Raw genomic sequence first — 12,909 nt, 5'->3', positions numbered from 1 at the left:
CAAGTGAGCAACAGAAACCACCACATTGTCTCATTACAGCTTTGGACAGTCTAATGAGATCAACAGTATATCATACTGCTGATCTTGGGATAAGGCTCTAGAGAAGCCTACTATCTGACAGTTCAGATAATGAGTTCCAGACCTTCTCCAGAAGGACAAATGTCCAAATGCCACAATCAGATCGGGACAGGTGGCAATAACAGTAATAACAAAGACTAAAGAAAAGTTTTGTCATGCAGATCTCAACAAAATTCCTGAATGAAATTAGTATTGTCTGCCTCTTTGTCAAATAAGGGAAAAAGGAAGAAGGCTGCTAATCAGACCATAATACCATTTACTTCTCCTATACAATTCCAGCAGCGTGCTTTTTACACATCTCTTTGATAAGCAGCTGTTACAGAGGAATATGAACATTAATAGAAATGCAACATACTCACTTAGCTCTTTGCCAACAGCTGCCACAACACAATTTTTAGGCAATTCAACCAAAGCACTGATACCTTTGAAAAAAATACAGGAGATAAAGGAGAAAAGGATGTTCATTGGCCACAAGCAAACACAGAAAACTGTTAATAAGACTCATAGAATCATTAAGGTTGGAAAGGACCTCTAAGATCATCAAGTCCAACCATCAACCCAACACCACCATGCCTCCTAAACCATGCCCTGAAGTGCCACATCTACACATTTTTTGAATGCCTCCAAGGACAGTGACTCCACCACCTCTCTGGGCAGCCTGTTTCAGTGCCTGACCACTCCTTCAGTAAAGACATTTTTCCTAATATCGAAACTAAACTTCCCCTGACGCAGCTTGAGGCCATTTCCTCTAGTCCCATCATTAGTAACTTAGGAGAAGTGACCAACACCCACCTCACTACAACCTCCTTTTAGATAATTACAGAGAGCAATAATTCCTTATTAATGAAGTTCTCCATAATCTTCCTCCCACTAAAAGTTTTTAGCAAAATAAAAGCGTGTTGCCTGAAGTGAAAGCTGAATGGCATTGGAAGTGAGATATACCTCAGGTGGAGGTAGAGTCAGGAGGTTTGGTCCCAAAACCAGCAGAATTCTGAACATCAAACTTGAGATGAACTGAAAATCAATAATCTTTTTATTTAAATCGAGTTAGGATGTTTATGTCCTAATGCTGGACAATATTAAGGGCACTGTGGTAATTGTTGAGACTCTAAACACATGCAGTACCAAAGTTATTAGATACTGACACACCACAGTATGCATGATACTAAAATATTGTGCAGAGCCAGCTGAAGAATAGGCATAAGATAAAATGTGCCACTTGCTGTTACTCTGCCTTCATCCTGCACAGAATTCCCCCAGTCTGTGCTGCCACACCATTAAAGGAAAATTCCCCAAAGAATAAGCAATGGGCCTCTTTCCCCACAAAGGAAGCATGAGATTACAAGGGAATAGAGGGTCCATGCTGCACATCCTGTTGATCCCTTGTACAAAAGATTCAATAGCACCTCACACTAAGCACTACACCACCAATTCCAACTGGTATTTGGCATGATATTTCATATTGAACCAAAAGAAGTGTTAATATCCTCCAAGATTCAGAAGGCTTTTCCTACCACTGCTCCATTCTACGACAAAAATAAAGAAAATATTGGTTCCAACTTTGAATTTGATTCACAGCTTCATAGGTATCTTTGTAAAGTATGGCAATAATACGCAACAATTTTCTTTGCATGGACAGATAATACGTAAGCTTTCTAATAGAAAAGCACAAGTGACACTGAGATATGATTACATTTACTGTATTTCTATGAAAACCTGCATTTTCTACATCAAAAGTACTGATTCTCAATAATAAAAGGAAATCTTTACTGCTCTACTACTACAAAGCTTTACTTAGGAATAATAAAACTGCTCATTCACAGGGAAAGCCAACCAGAGGGTCTGGTCCACATTACCGCAAACACGTATAAATCAGCATCCCAGATCTAGCCCTGTAAGTCCAAACTCATGTACAGTTACTGAGATTTGACATATTCTAAAATTCACACAGCACGGGAGATTAAAAGCAGTCTTAATTCTAAAACGATTAAGTCTGACATTTAAAAAAATAGAGAGTGTCTCTAATAAATAATGTTATCATTAGAATTAAAGAGAATTTGCCAAGTTGGTTTTGCATCATTATACAGATCCATTCTACTTGCACTTTAACAGCTATAATGAGTCATTTACATTTTTACCTGCATCAGTAAGATGACTGGTCTTACACAAGAGATCTAATTTTCGGTTCCAAACACATAGATCACTCCCTCCAGACAACCATACATTCAGTCTTTGAAGAACTGTCAAACACTGCAGAACAAAAATCAGATATATGTCCCCTGCAAAAGTTCTACAGGGAATTTCTCAGTGAAAGGATCATAAGCTTTAGCTAGATAAAGCTGTAAGTACTATGAAATACAGTATTAAGGTGTCACTTTCCCAAGAAATACAGATTTAGTTACATAGTATAAGTCACAATTTTCCATCAACAATGCAAAAATTGATTTTTGAGTTATTTCTTTCTATTACTATTAATAATCAAGAACTAGTTTGACTGTAGGTTGCCTTTTCCAACACGGTAACAAAACCAAGCTATAAAATGACCTTTGTTCAAAAAGAAAACTGAGGTACTAAGAGTTCCAAATAAAATTGAGAATTGTGCCCACTTCTCAGGCACTCACTATGTACCTGTTCTTAAACCAAACACTGCTGTTCATTTTAACACACGTGCCCATATGGCCCACAAGCCATACATAACAGATTCTTGTATACAACATAACGGACATACCTAGGCTTTCTTCAGCTTACCTTTACAGTTGAATGGAAACATGACATTTTCTGAAACTGTGTGCCACTAGTGCAGTCCCAAACCTGACTTTATTCATTAAGGAAACTGAAAGGTTTTTATGTGTTATACATATAACTGCTGGGTTTGCAACACATGGGGAAATAGGCATGCAGAGACTCAGTCTTCTAAACCCTGATTATCTTTTCAATATTTGACCAAAATGACATATTAATAAATATCTGTTATGGATTCATTTTTGTAGCAAGGACTGATCTACCTGTGAGAAATAAACTAGTAAAATCCTAGTGTAATCCAGTTATACCTACTGGATATTACCAGCCAATAAATTTAAACAACCTGCAGCCTGACTCAATGCTACCTTCAAAAGTAAAAATCAACAAAAAGCCCATAGAAATTTGAATCCTCTCCAGATCTAAGGATACAATAACTGTTCTATCAGCTGATGCTGTTAAAAGCAAATGGCCTTTTTCTTCGGAAACATCTGACGAAGAAAATGATGCTATAGCTGTAATTTTGTGTGTGTGTCCATGAAGCTCAAATAGTTTTTCTCCTGTCTGAAAAATAAAAACATGGAAAACTAAGGGTAAAATTTGGAAAATGCCTAGCGTAGCGTATGACATAAGTATGAAATGACTTTTGAAAGCAAGAATTTCTAAGTGTCTAAAATCTCCCTTTCTAAAGTAATTTATAGATTTACTTCCTACTACCTTCAACACTGTTCAAGATCTTACCCAGAATTAAATATTACTTCTCTAATAACTAATAATATTCAGTAATACTTAATATAAATATTAAATAACATAGGAGTAGTAAATAATAAAAATTACTCTAAGAGAAAAACCCTCTAACAGCACATAAGAACTAAGTTCTGTATTAAACTCATTTCATTCTAATGCATATGTTGGCCATACACCCTTTTTAATGGATACTACAGCAATTCAGATTTATATATATATAAAAATCTTGGCAGGATTGGGACCTTGCTAGGTATTTGCTGAATTACTACTCAGCATTTCCGTGTTTACAGTAAACAACAAACATATTTTAAAAGAAGAATTAAAGCCACAAGTTCATACACATTTCTGCTTTTCACACCATTTCATCTCAAATCTCTCTAAAATCACTATGTCTTCCCAAAACAGTCTAACCTTTAAAACTTACTGCTCTCTTGGGTTCACACAACTTCTACGTTCCTAGCTCTTCTTTGCAAACTAAGATTTGAGACTCCTTCTACTTTTTTTTTTTTTTTTTTTTTCAAAGAGTAGCTCTGCAGCAATTCTTTTTTATTCTGCTTTTTTGCTACCAGACATTTCTGACTCCTCTCCTCAACTTCTCCCCTCTCCAGGGCACACAAGCTACCCCAAAAAAAGAGCTAACCTGAGCATTCCACAGAAATACAATTCCATCATCTCCTGCAGATGCAAACCTGAAATAATAAAAAAAAAGCTGTGAAAACTTCAATATAGCATAACGTAATGGAAAAAGCTGTAAACAGTTATGCAAGAAAAATATTTACAAGATATATCAGACTGGCTTTAAAGAATAAACATGTATTTGTAAATCCCAATTACAGTTTGTAAACTGAAGTCAGTATTTTTAAATAGGTGTTTATCAACATATACTTAATATAAGAACAAGGCTTAAGAATTCCAATACATAGTATTTAAATAGAATCCCACACTACATAACCAACTCTCTTATTTTAAAAAATATGAGATCTTACACATCAAATAACAGCAAACTCTAAAACCAAACACTATTAGTCAGAGCCAACTGACTGCAAGACATCTAACAAGTTACAAACCCCTCATCTGAGCTCAGACCAGGAGTAGAGGAGCCCAGTAATTATCACGATACTTTAAACTGTGGCTTAAAAGAACCCCCAAAGTGAGTGCATTGAAGGTGCTAAATTTGACTTCTGCTAAAAATCCAGCTGGAAGGCATACCATATGAGGAAAAAACAGGTTCATATTAGCTTGTTCATCTCACATTAACAAAGTGCGAGCTAAATTCAGTATTTTTCCCTAGGCTAGAGTTAGCATCTAACCATCTGCCTACATTTGCACCTTAATCACCATCACAGATACACTGTAGCTGGAGCACAGATTCCAGCTATCCTCCATGCACACCTTTGATAACATTAACTTATCTTTATTTGCCTTTTAGCTCTATTATACCTTGTTTTGTCAGGACATCAAAAACTTAAAATAGTAAGACTCTCAAAATTCAGCAATAACCCTTTAAATTCCATTCCATTCTTGAGTAATACTGGAGCTGTGTGGCACTTGAACAAAATTCTCAGAAGAAAACTGGTGTTTGAAAGAAGGCATGACTGTAATTCATCAACACAGAAATTCAACAGAGTGCTGTTTTGTGTATTTTCCTCCTCATCTTCTAACCAGGACTTCTGTTTAAATATAAAGGTATATTATAGAGTCAGTTATCCTACAGTTACATTCTGTTCACCCATGCAGAGATTCAAGGGTCACCTAATTCTTTTCCAGTCATGATAACCATCACCTATAACCTTGTCTGTTTCCTGGAGGAGCAAGGAATGGTCAAATGAGCAATAAAAAAAAGCTGTTCTTAAAATGTGTTATGAACTCTGTTTAGTTTAATGTGTCAAATGCTAGAGTATTACATGCAATTTTATCTCAGTCCATTTTTTGGAAGACTCTTGCTGAGGCTTAGCCTTCTTTAGTGATCTTCCAATCAATATGACCCTTACTTCATGTTCAAAAAGTACAAGAGAGAAGAAAAAATCCAGCCTTCTGTTACATTTATACAGGATTTATTTAGTATCTTCAAAAACCAATCTGAGAAAATTTTCCACTCACTGGTTTTAGCTGAGCCACTGAGAAAACAAGAAAATCCCTCTGCAAAATTCTCAGTAAGATGATATTATCTAAAGATCTGAAGCGTGAAACTTGGCTTACAATAGTTGACAAAAAGCACACAATGGAATAGCTGCAGAAACTAAATAAAAACATTTTAGAAGCTGAGTAACAATACTAATTTTACTGAAAAGAATCAAGTAAAAAATATTATCAGCTGTTTAACAATCCAGAAACTACCATATTCTTGATACATAAAGCCTTAGAATTACTGTCCAGTGAAGCAACTCTATTAAACTCTTCAAATTCTCAGAATATTAACCAGCTATATAACTTACTCCTTATCCATATGCTATTTCATAACATACTTCAGTGCGGTCATCCAGACTTCAGTTTTACACTGACTGTCATTAGTTTAGCTTCCACGATTTACCTGCTACCATACAATGAAGCCCAAAATGGTAAAAGAATTCTCTGCATCAGACGGAGTGTGCAATCTAAGAATACTCTGGTATTTCTATAAAGAACAATTACCGTTATTGAGTAGGTCTTTTGGGAAAAATGTACTTTGAGGAAAGGTTATTTTAGTAGTCTGTCTGGGAAAAAAAAGGGACTGAAAAAAACCTCACAAGATTCTTCTATTTTTATATGAATCTTCTGGTGGATTACTATAATATAGCAAAATAAATTTTACGGTAATGCATGTATCTTTTCTAATATATATATTTATGTCATTAAAAGAATGAAAACTGACAAACTAAAAATTCTCCATGGAGTCTTCTTTGAAATTTATATACATATATACACACACACAAAAAATTACTAGAAAATAAGATTCTGCAGGCATTCCAAATTTGAAAGAGACCACCTGCCCAATCAATGTGCACGGGGAAGAAGAGAACCTTCCTTCCCAGAACACCTGCTGTACACTGCAAGGATATAAACCAAACTCTTACCCATGTTAACTCTGTGTATTGATGAATATATTAGAAATCCCCTTCTGTACCTAATCCATAAAATATATAAATTACCACAGCTCCTTAACAGAATGACTCTTGCCTATTACTTACATTCTTAGTTTTAAAGGCTTTCTATTCAATTCTCCACATCAGCCAAGCGTCACTACACTTATTATTGACTAAAGGCTTCACAACCTCACTTTTAAGGCAGATAAATATTTCCTCTCTTGCAGGATTAAGTTAAATTTGAGAACATGCAAGGTTAATTTAGACAAAGCTAGGATAGAAGCCAGGTCATAACATGAAATTATCACAATTCATTCTTTCAGTCACGCTTCCAAAGTGACAATAGTAAATGTAGTGACTTCATCTCTGCTTCATAATCAGTTTTCCAGTTTTCAGATAACTCTGTCCTCAGAGTTCACAATTAAGTTGGACCTACATAGCTACAAGGAACAGAACAGCTAAAGGTTGTCAAGTCATATATGAAAATAGCCCACAAAGCTAAAAATTGGAAGGGAGAAATACTGTCAGGTTTCAAAGAAGAAGTATAGCAAGTTGAACAAGATCAAAATGGAGGAGATATGTAATGTAAAGATTAGGCATACGTTGAATATTACTAAGTAGTCATTCTGAATAAAGTGGTGAAATTTTCAGAATATGAGAAGTTCAAGAAAAAGTTGCATTAACCAAATCTCAAGTGAATTAAGCACTAGAGTCTCAGAAGGAAGTGTAACAAAAAAATGGAAAGAAAGGACAGCAACATTCAATCTTGATGAGAATGTCATGTTCAATTGCTACAGTGTATTTGTAGGAGTCTATTGCGTTATTCTGTAGAACCAAAAGGTGAAATGACAGCTGTCCTCAGTTCAAAAACATAAAACACATTCATCCACTCAGAACAGAAGCAGACACTACTGCATCTTGTCCTGGGACAAACTGTGTGCATGCATGTACACAAGGGAATGTTCAACGCAGGAAGTGCCTGAAAGAGAAGACCTGTAATAGCTGAAGGTACTTCTTTCAAACAAATTAATTTGTACCAAGAAACATAACTCCATCACCATTTTCTCAGGAAAGTATAACTTACAAGAGAAGCCAAAAGGGGTAGTAACATACCAAGAAAAGGGAGTGTTCATCCCTTGCCTTTTTTAACTCCAGTATTTTTCTGCACTTCCCCACCAAAAATAAAAAGACTGGATTAAAAATACTACTACATTTTCTCTGAATTATTGCCAAGGATGTTGTGAAACAATTTGAAATGCAATTTCATACCTGTGATCATCTATTTGCACTAGAAATCGTACTATATCTTGATGACCTTTCAATACAAGGAGCTCCGTGTAAGGATTCTGTATTTGCTCTTCACCAATTGTCTGTACAGATGATTTCTAAAATTCATAAAAAAGGAATAAAATTTATTTTGTACCAACAAAATTATTTTCATCAGGTCTTTGCAGTGTCTAACAACCTACATATAGACTAATGTGTGAACATAGTTATATCTGAAGTTAAATTAAGTTTCTGAAATATCATTTTGCCCTAATGAAAATCATTGCAAAAGAGCATTTCTTATTACTTCAAGTAAATATTTTTCTTTCTAAAGCATGTTTTTTAAATTATAATATAGCATTTTCTGTTAACAAAAACATTTGGTACTGCTTTAATCACTGACACACGAAGATGAAAACCCAGTTTAGTCATGAGCTGTGATGTGGAGCCAGCTTCATGACTCCATTCACTACACATTCATTTCTTTCATTAGATTGTACCTCTTCCAAGAGGTCTGTGAACTTCTCATATCTCTCATCTACCATTCAATTTTAAAATCCTATATAAAGATGACATATTTAAAATAAATAAGAATAAATGCGGTTCTGTTACATAATACATAAATCATCTGCTGGGACTCTGCTCACAAAATACCAAAACAAACCACTTAAAAAACCATAAATAATGATTAATCATTCTATAGAACAGCATCTGCAATTACCCCCAACTAAACTATTAATTAAAAGAACAATCAATCACTCAAAGCAAGCCGATCACCAGGCAGGGTCAATAAAATATTGCATAGGACTGCAGTTTCAAGACACAATAGTTCTGCTAACCTCAGTCATCAGTTTGTTTCAATAGAAGACAACTTTTTTGTGGTTAAGATCTTCCACATTCTGGAATAACTGGCTCTTAGACATTACTTAAAAAAAAAAAAAGTCTAAATAGCTCAGTAGTAACTCACTGACAGCACTCTCCTCTTTCTAGATTTATTTTACACAACAGTCAACATTTTCTTACTTCCAGGACTGTCTCTTCTTTGAAGGCTTCAACAGGACCTAGTAAAACAGTAATTACTGAACACTGTACAACATGCAGCATACATGACAGGTAACCCTACATGAAAGATAAGCATTGTCCTCAGAAACATCAACATTTTCTTGCTGGAATAATGATTTATTTTCTATTACTTCTGTATTGGAACTATGACACTATTCTTCAGACTTTAAGAATGACACAGTTAATAAATAGGGAAAGAAATCTGTGTTTATTTTTAAAAATAAGAGGTTGTCAAAATGCTAGTTCTTGTGATTCTGTCTTGGTTTTGTGCTACCTGATGCATTTCATGAAGGAACTGTTCCTCATTTTATGCAATTATGTGAGAAGAGCAACTCCCATTTAAAATATTGCAAGTAGCATCTGCATGGTTATGAAGAAAAGTTAGACAAATATGGAATCTTGGAGTTCAGGTGCCAAAAGATAATCCAAATATTTCTTTAAAAAAAAATTGAGAGTTCTAAGAATCCTAAGCAGATCTCACCATACTTTGCTGTATGGTGATTACTGCGATACTGTAGTAAGAAAAAATCCGTTTTTATTTACTAATAGAAACATTCATTCCCAGAACAATTATTAACACCACTTTCAGAAAGTCAGAATTTATAACATTAATGACCCAATTCTACATTCTGTTATTGCTTCCTAGAGAGTACAAGACACTGTTACGTCTTTTGAACAATGCGTCTCATGTTATTTTTTCTTAATTCTAAGAATGCCTGTGCATATTGAAAGGTACAGTGCTGATGAAGGGCTATAGGTAACAACAAAATAACAGCTTTCCCCCAGTACTGTCGTACAACAAGCTATGCTCTATTCAGATATTCATTAGTATTTACTGAAGTGCTGGGTTACATGTGCATTCTTTGTCTGAAGAAATCTATTTGTCATATGAACTATTAATTGAACTCTCTTGTAGCAACACCAAATTTTGAGAAGATAATGCTAGACGCAGATGCTAATGGAAACCATTCCCAACTTGCATGTTTTTATGAAGGACCTGTAAGCATCACCCCAATAATCAGTAAAAAACCCCACAACGTTCACCTCAGCATCAGAACTTCCTACAACCCCTGTGATCTGAAGCATTTAAAAGTGAGATTTTCAAAAGAAATTCACCAAAAATATGTATACAAGAGTACACAGGCACACTTAAGTATGTATCATGGAGCATGACACATTAGCTTATATGGACCGTGATGCTACTGCAGTCAGACTGCTCCCATTACCAGAGCCACCCTGCTTAACATGTACACCATGGCCATCAACTGAAGAGATACAGGAGCTTAAGCCCAAATAATCAAATAATTTTCAATTCCATAGTAAAAAAAAAAAAAAAAAAGAAAGAAATGGGTAAGGAGAAATTTACATTACATGAATTTAGGACAGCTTTGCCAGAGGCTTTCTCTTTTCACCAGTGCACTGTCACTCTAACGCATCTGTCCTTTTTGTGACTGCCTGAAGCCACAGCACATGAAACAAACACAGTATGTCCATAGCCCACACCCCGCTATGGACTTCCTTATCAATTTAAGGAGGGAATTAATGGTTATGAAGATGATCTTTACATTAAGCAACATTACATTATGCAGGAAGAAAGAACAAAAAGAGTTTAGGGACTAACCCTTATCTGTATTTGTTATTCAGTTTTTCCACAGAGGAGCAAAATTATCACCATGATTCAGCAAACCAGTGGCAGCAATGGGAACAGAAGTCCTGTGGATTGGGTTTAACCAATCTACAAATGGAAGAATGGAAGAACTGGACCACACCTTGACTCATGCTCATGCTTTATGAAATCATGGAGACGGGCACACACGAACATAGTTTTCTAGCACATCTTAGAAAGCTGTTGTGTATTTCCCATCCTCCTTTTAAAAACTGCACACAAACCTACTAAATATGACTGCAATGCAACCATGGTTTTGGCTGATGACAGAGGTCAGACGCATTCCCAGACATCGTCATTCCAAATTGGTACAGACTCAAATTTCCACCAAAATAACTACCAGTATTTTAAATGAACCATGATACTGTCATGGCTTGCTCAGGTACAGCAGCTGAAAAATAATTCCTTCCTCATATTTGTCTAAATTCCAAAAGCACTGCGTGTTGGGAGCCCAGTAATAGTGTTAATTAAGTTTTGTGATGTCCAGGCTAAGAACTTCAGCAGAATCTTAAGGACAAGAAAACCCCAATAATCTCTCCCTCAAATCCAGCAAAACTCTTTTCCCGTGTAAGGGAACAGGAAGGATGTCGGTGTTCAGTACACTACATAGGCCTAGTTTATCTTATGGATGAGAAACTGAGAAGAAATGCTGGAAGACTAGTACAAACTACAACTAGGCCACATAACTAGTAAGCTACTGCCTGCAACTTACATTATCGACCGGGGAGCCCCGAAGGCAGGACTCCATAGGCTTGCAAGCTATATAACATAACCCCCGCTTGCCCAGGACGCGTTGAGCAGGAGGAAGGAAGCCGCGATGCGCCTGACAGGGACGGTTCCCAAGCCCTTCAGCTGCTAGAGAAGCTCAGCTTGGGGGTTTTGCTGTTTGCTTTTGTGTTTTCCCCCCTCCCCTTTTTCTCTTCAACGCAACTTGCATCCCTTTCCAACAGCCGTGAAGGCCCTCGGGCTGCGAGCTATCCCTGCCGGCCTCTCGTCCCGCAGCGCCCGCGCAGGGCCCAGCCGCGCTGCACGAGGACAGCAGGCCCGGCCCGCCTGAGAGCCCACCGCCCAACGCCCCTTGCTCACAGCGCTCCACTAAAGCTCCCCACGGACGACGACGCCGCGCTGCGGGAGGGCGGCTGTCCCCACCAGGCAGCCCCCTCGCCCCACCCCGCCCCGGCCGGCGGCTGAGGGGACAGGGGTCCCCACCCCCCCGCCAACAGCCCTAACGCGCCTGCCGGCCCCGCCTCCCGCGGCGAGCCGCTCTGCCCTCCTCCTCCGCCACGCCCGCCTGCCGCCTTGCCTTACCTCTGCCAGGCCCTGCGGCTCCCGGCCACCGCCGATCAGCCACCGCAGCATCGGGAGCGGTACCTGCGTCCCCGCCACGGACGGGTGGCTGCGGCAGAACGGCCGCCCCTCCCCGGCTGCTGCGCCCGGCGGGACGGCGGGACAGAAGCTCCCGCTGAGGGAAAGGCCTTCGTAATCGAGCTCCTCGCGGAGAGCGGCCCTCCAGCGGGCGGGGCCGGGCCGAGAGGGGCCTGAGCAATCGATCGCCGAGTGTGTGCCGTGCCGCCGCCGGGTGGCGCTGCGAGGGGGCGGCGGGGAGGCGGGAAGCGCGAGGCGGCGGCGGGAGTTCCCGGCTGGGCCGGGTCAGCATGTGGGCGGGTTCTGCAGATCAACTTCCAACTAATTCCGTGTTATTAATTGATGTTAATTCCGCACATTGCACAGATAAAACGCTTACTAGCTTTTTATTTGCTGTTTCCCAATTTCAGAGGAAATTTATGCTACAAACGAAAGAATACTTACCGTTTTATTGTGACCATCTTACGTGGTTCCTGAAGTAAACAACCAAAATTTTCTGTCTATAACAGATTTCTCTTGGTTGTGACTGTTTTCATCATCCTTCACTGAACCTCCTTTACGCCTGTGATGCCCTTGTCTGGATGGAGTAACAAATACTGTACAAATACACCATCTTCAAATTGTGGCTGCACCATCAGGCTAAACAGCAGCCTCAAGTAATTCTCAGTCCAGCTCCTCCTCTGACCTTAATGCAATGATCTTGGCAGCCTTTTTGAATTCTAAGTGCACATGGAGCAAGATTACAAAACCCAACCCAAAAGGCCACACAAACCCCATTCCTGAGCAGGCACAGGTAACAAAGAAACCCCTAATGTGTGTAAACCTGTCCAACAGGCACTGCTCTATACATGAGAATCTACATATTTCACTTGTCCTATTGCCCTTTCACCCACCATGTTTCAAGTAATCAACACCATATGGTAT

At 38.4% G+C, this 12,909-nt stretch overlaps 1 protein-coding gene across 12 annotated transcripts in view; it reads right to left on the bottom strand.

The window, feature by feature from the left end:
* WDR41 (WD repeat domain 41) overlaps nucleotides 1-12,133 on the bottom strand; it is an 89,160-nt gene extending 77,027 nt beyond the window's left edge. For 4 of the 12 annotated variants that reach the window (XM_064438760.1, XM_064438761.1, XM_064438764.1 and 1 more), the window contains exons 1-7: nucleotides 11,929-12,131; nucleotides 7,896-8,011; nucleotides 4,205-4,253; nucleotides 3,250-3,381; nucleotides 2,827-2,889; nucleotides 2,217-2,328; nucleotides 438-500 (exon numbers count right to left, since the gene is read on the bottom strand). In XM_064438760.1, the coding sequence (XP_064294830.1) occupies nucleotides 438-500; nucleotides 2,217-2,328; nucleotides 2,827-2,889; nucleotides 3,250-3,381; nucleotides 4,205-4,253; nucleotides 7,896-8,011; nucleotides 11,929-11,979 (586 nt within the window). In that variant the 5' untranslated portion in view covers nucleotides 11,980-12,131. The other 8 variants (XM_064438752.1, XM_064438762.1, XM_064438756.1 and 5 more) reach the window with 7 other exon arrangements.
* Between the last annotated feature and the right edge of the window lie 776 nt (nucleotides 12,134-12,909).

Source organism: Phalacrocorax carbo, chromosome Z (assembly GCF_963921805.1).
Source record: "Phalacrocorax carbo chromosome Z, bPhaCar2.1, whole genome shotgun sequence".
Classification (NCBI taxonomy): domain Eukaryota; kingdom Metazoa; phylum Chordata; class Aves; order Suliformes; family Phalacrocoracidae; genus Phalacrocorax; species Phalacrocorax carbo.
Note: the sequence above shows the minus strand (reverse complement) of the source record. Positions and strands in the feature narration are given on the sequence as shown.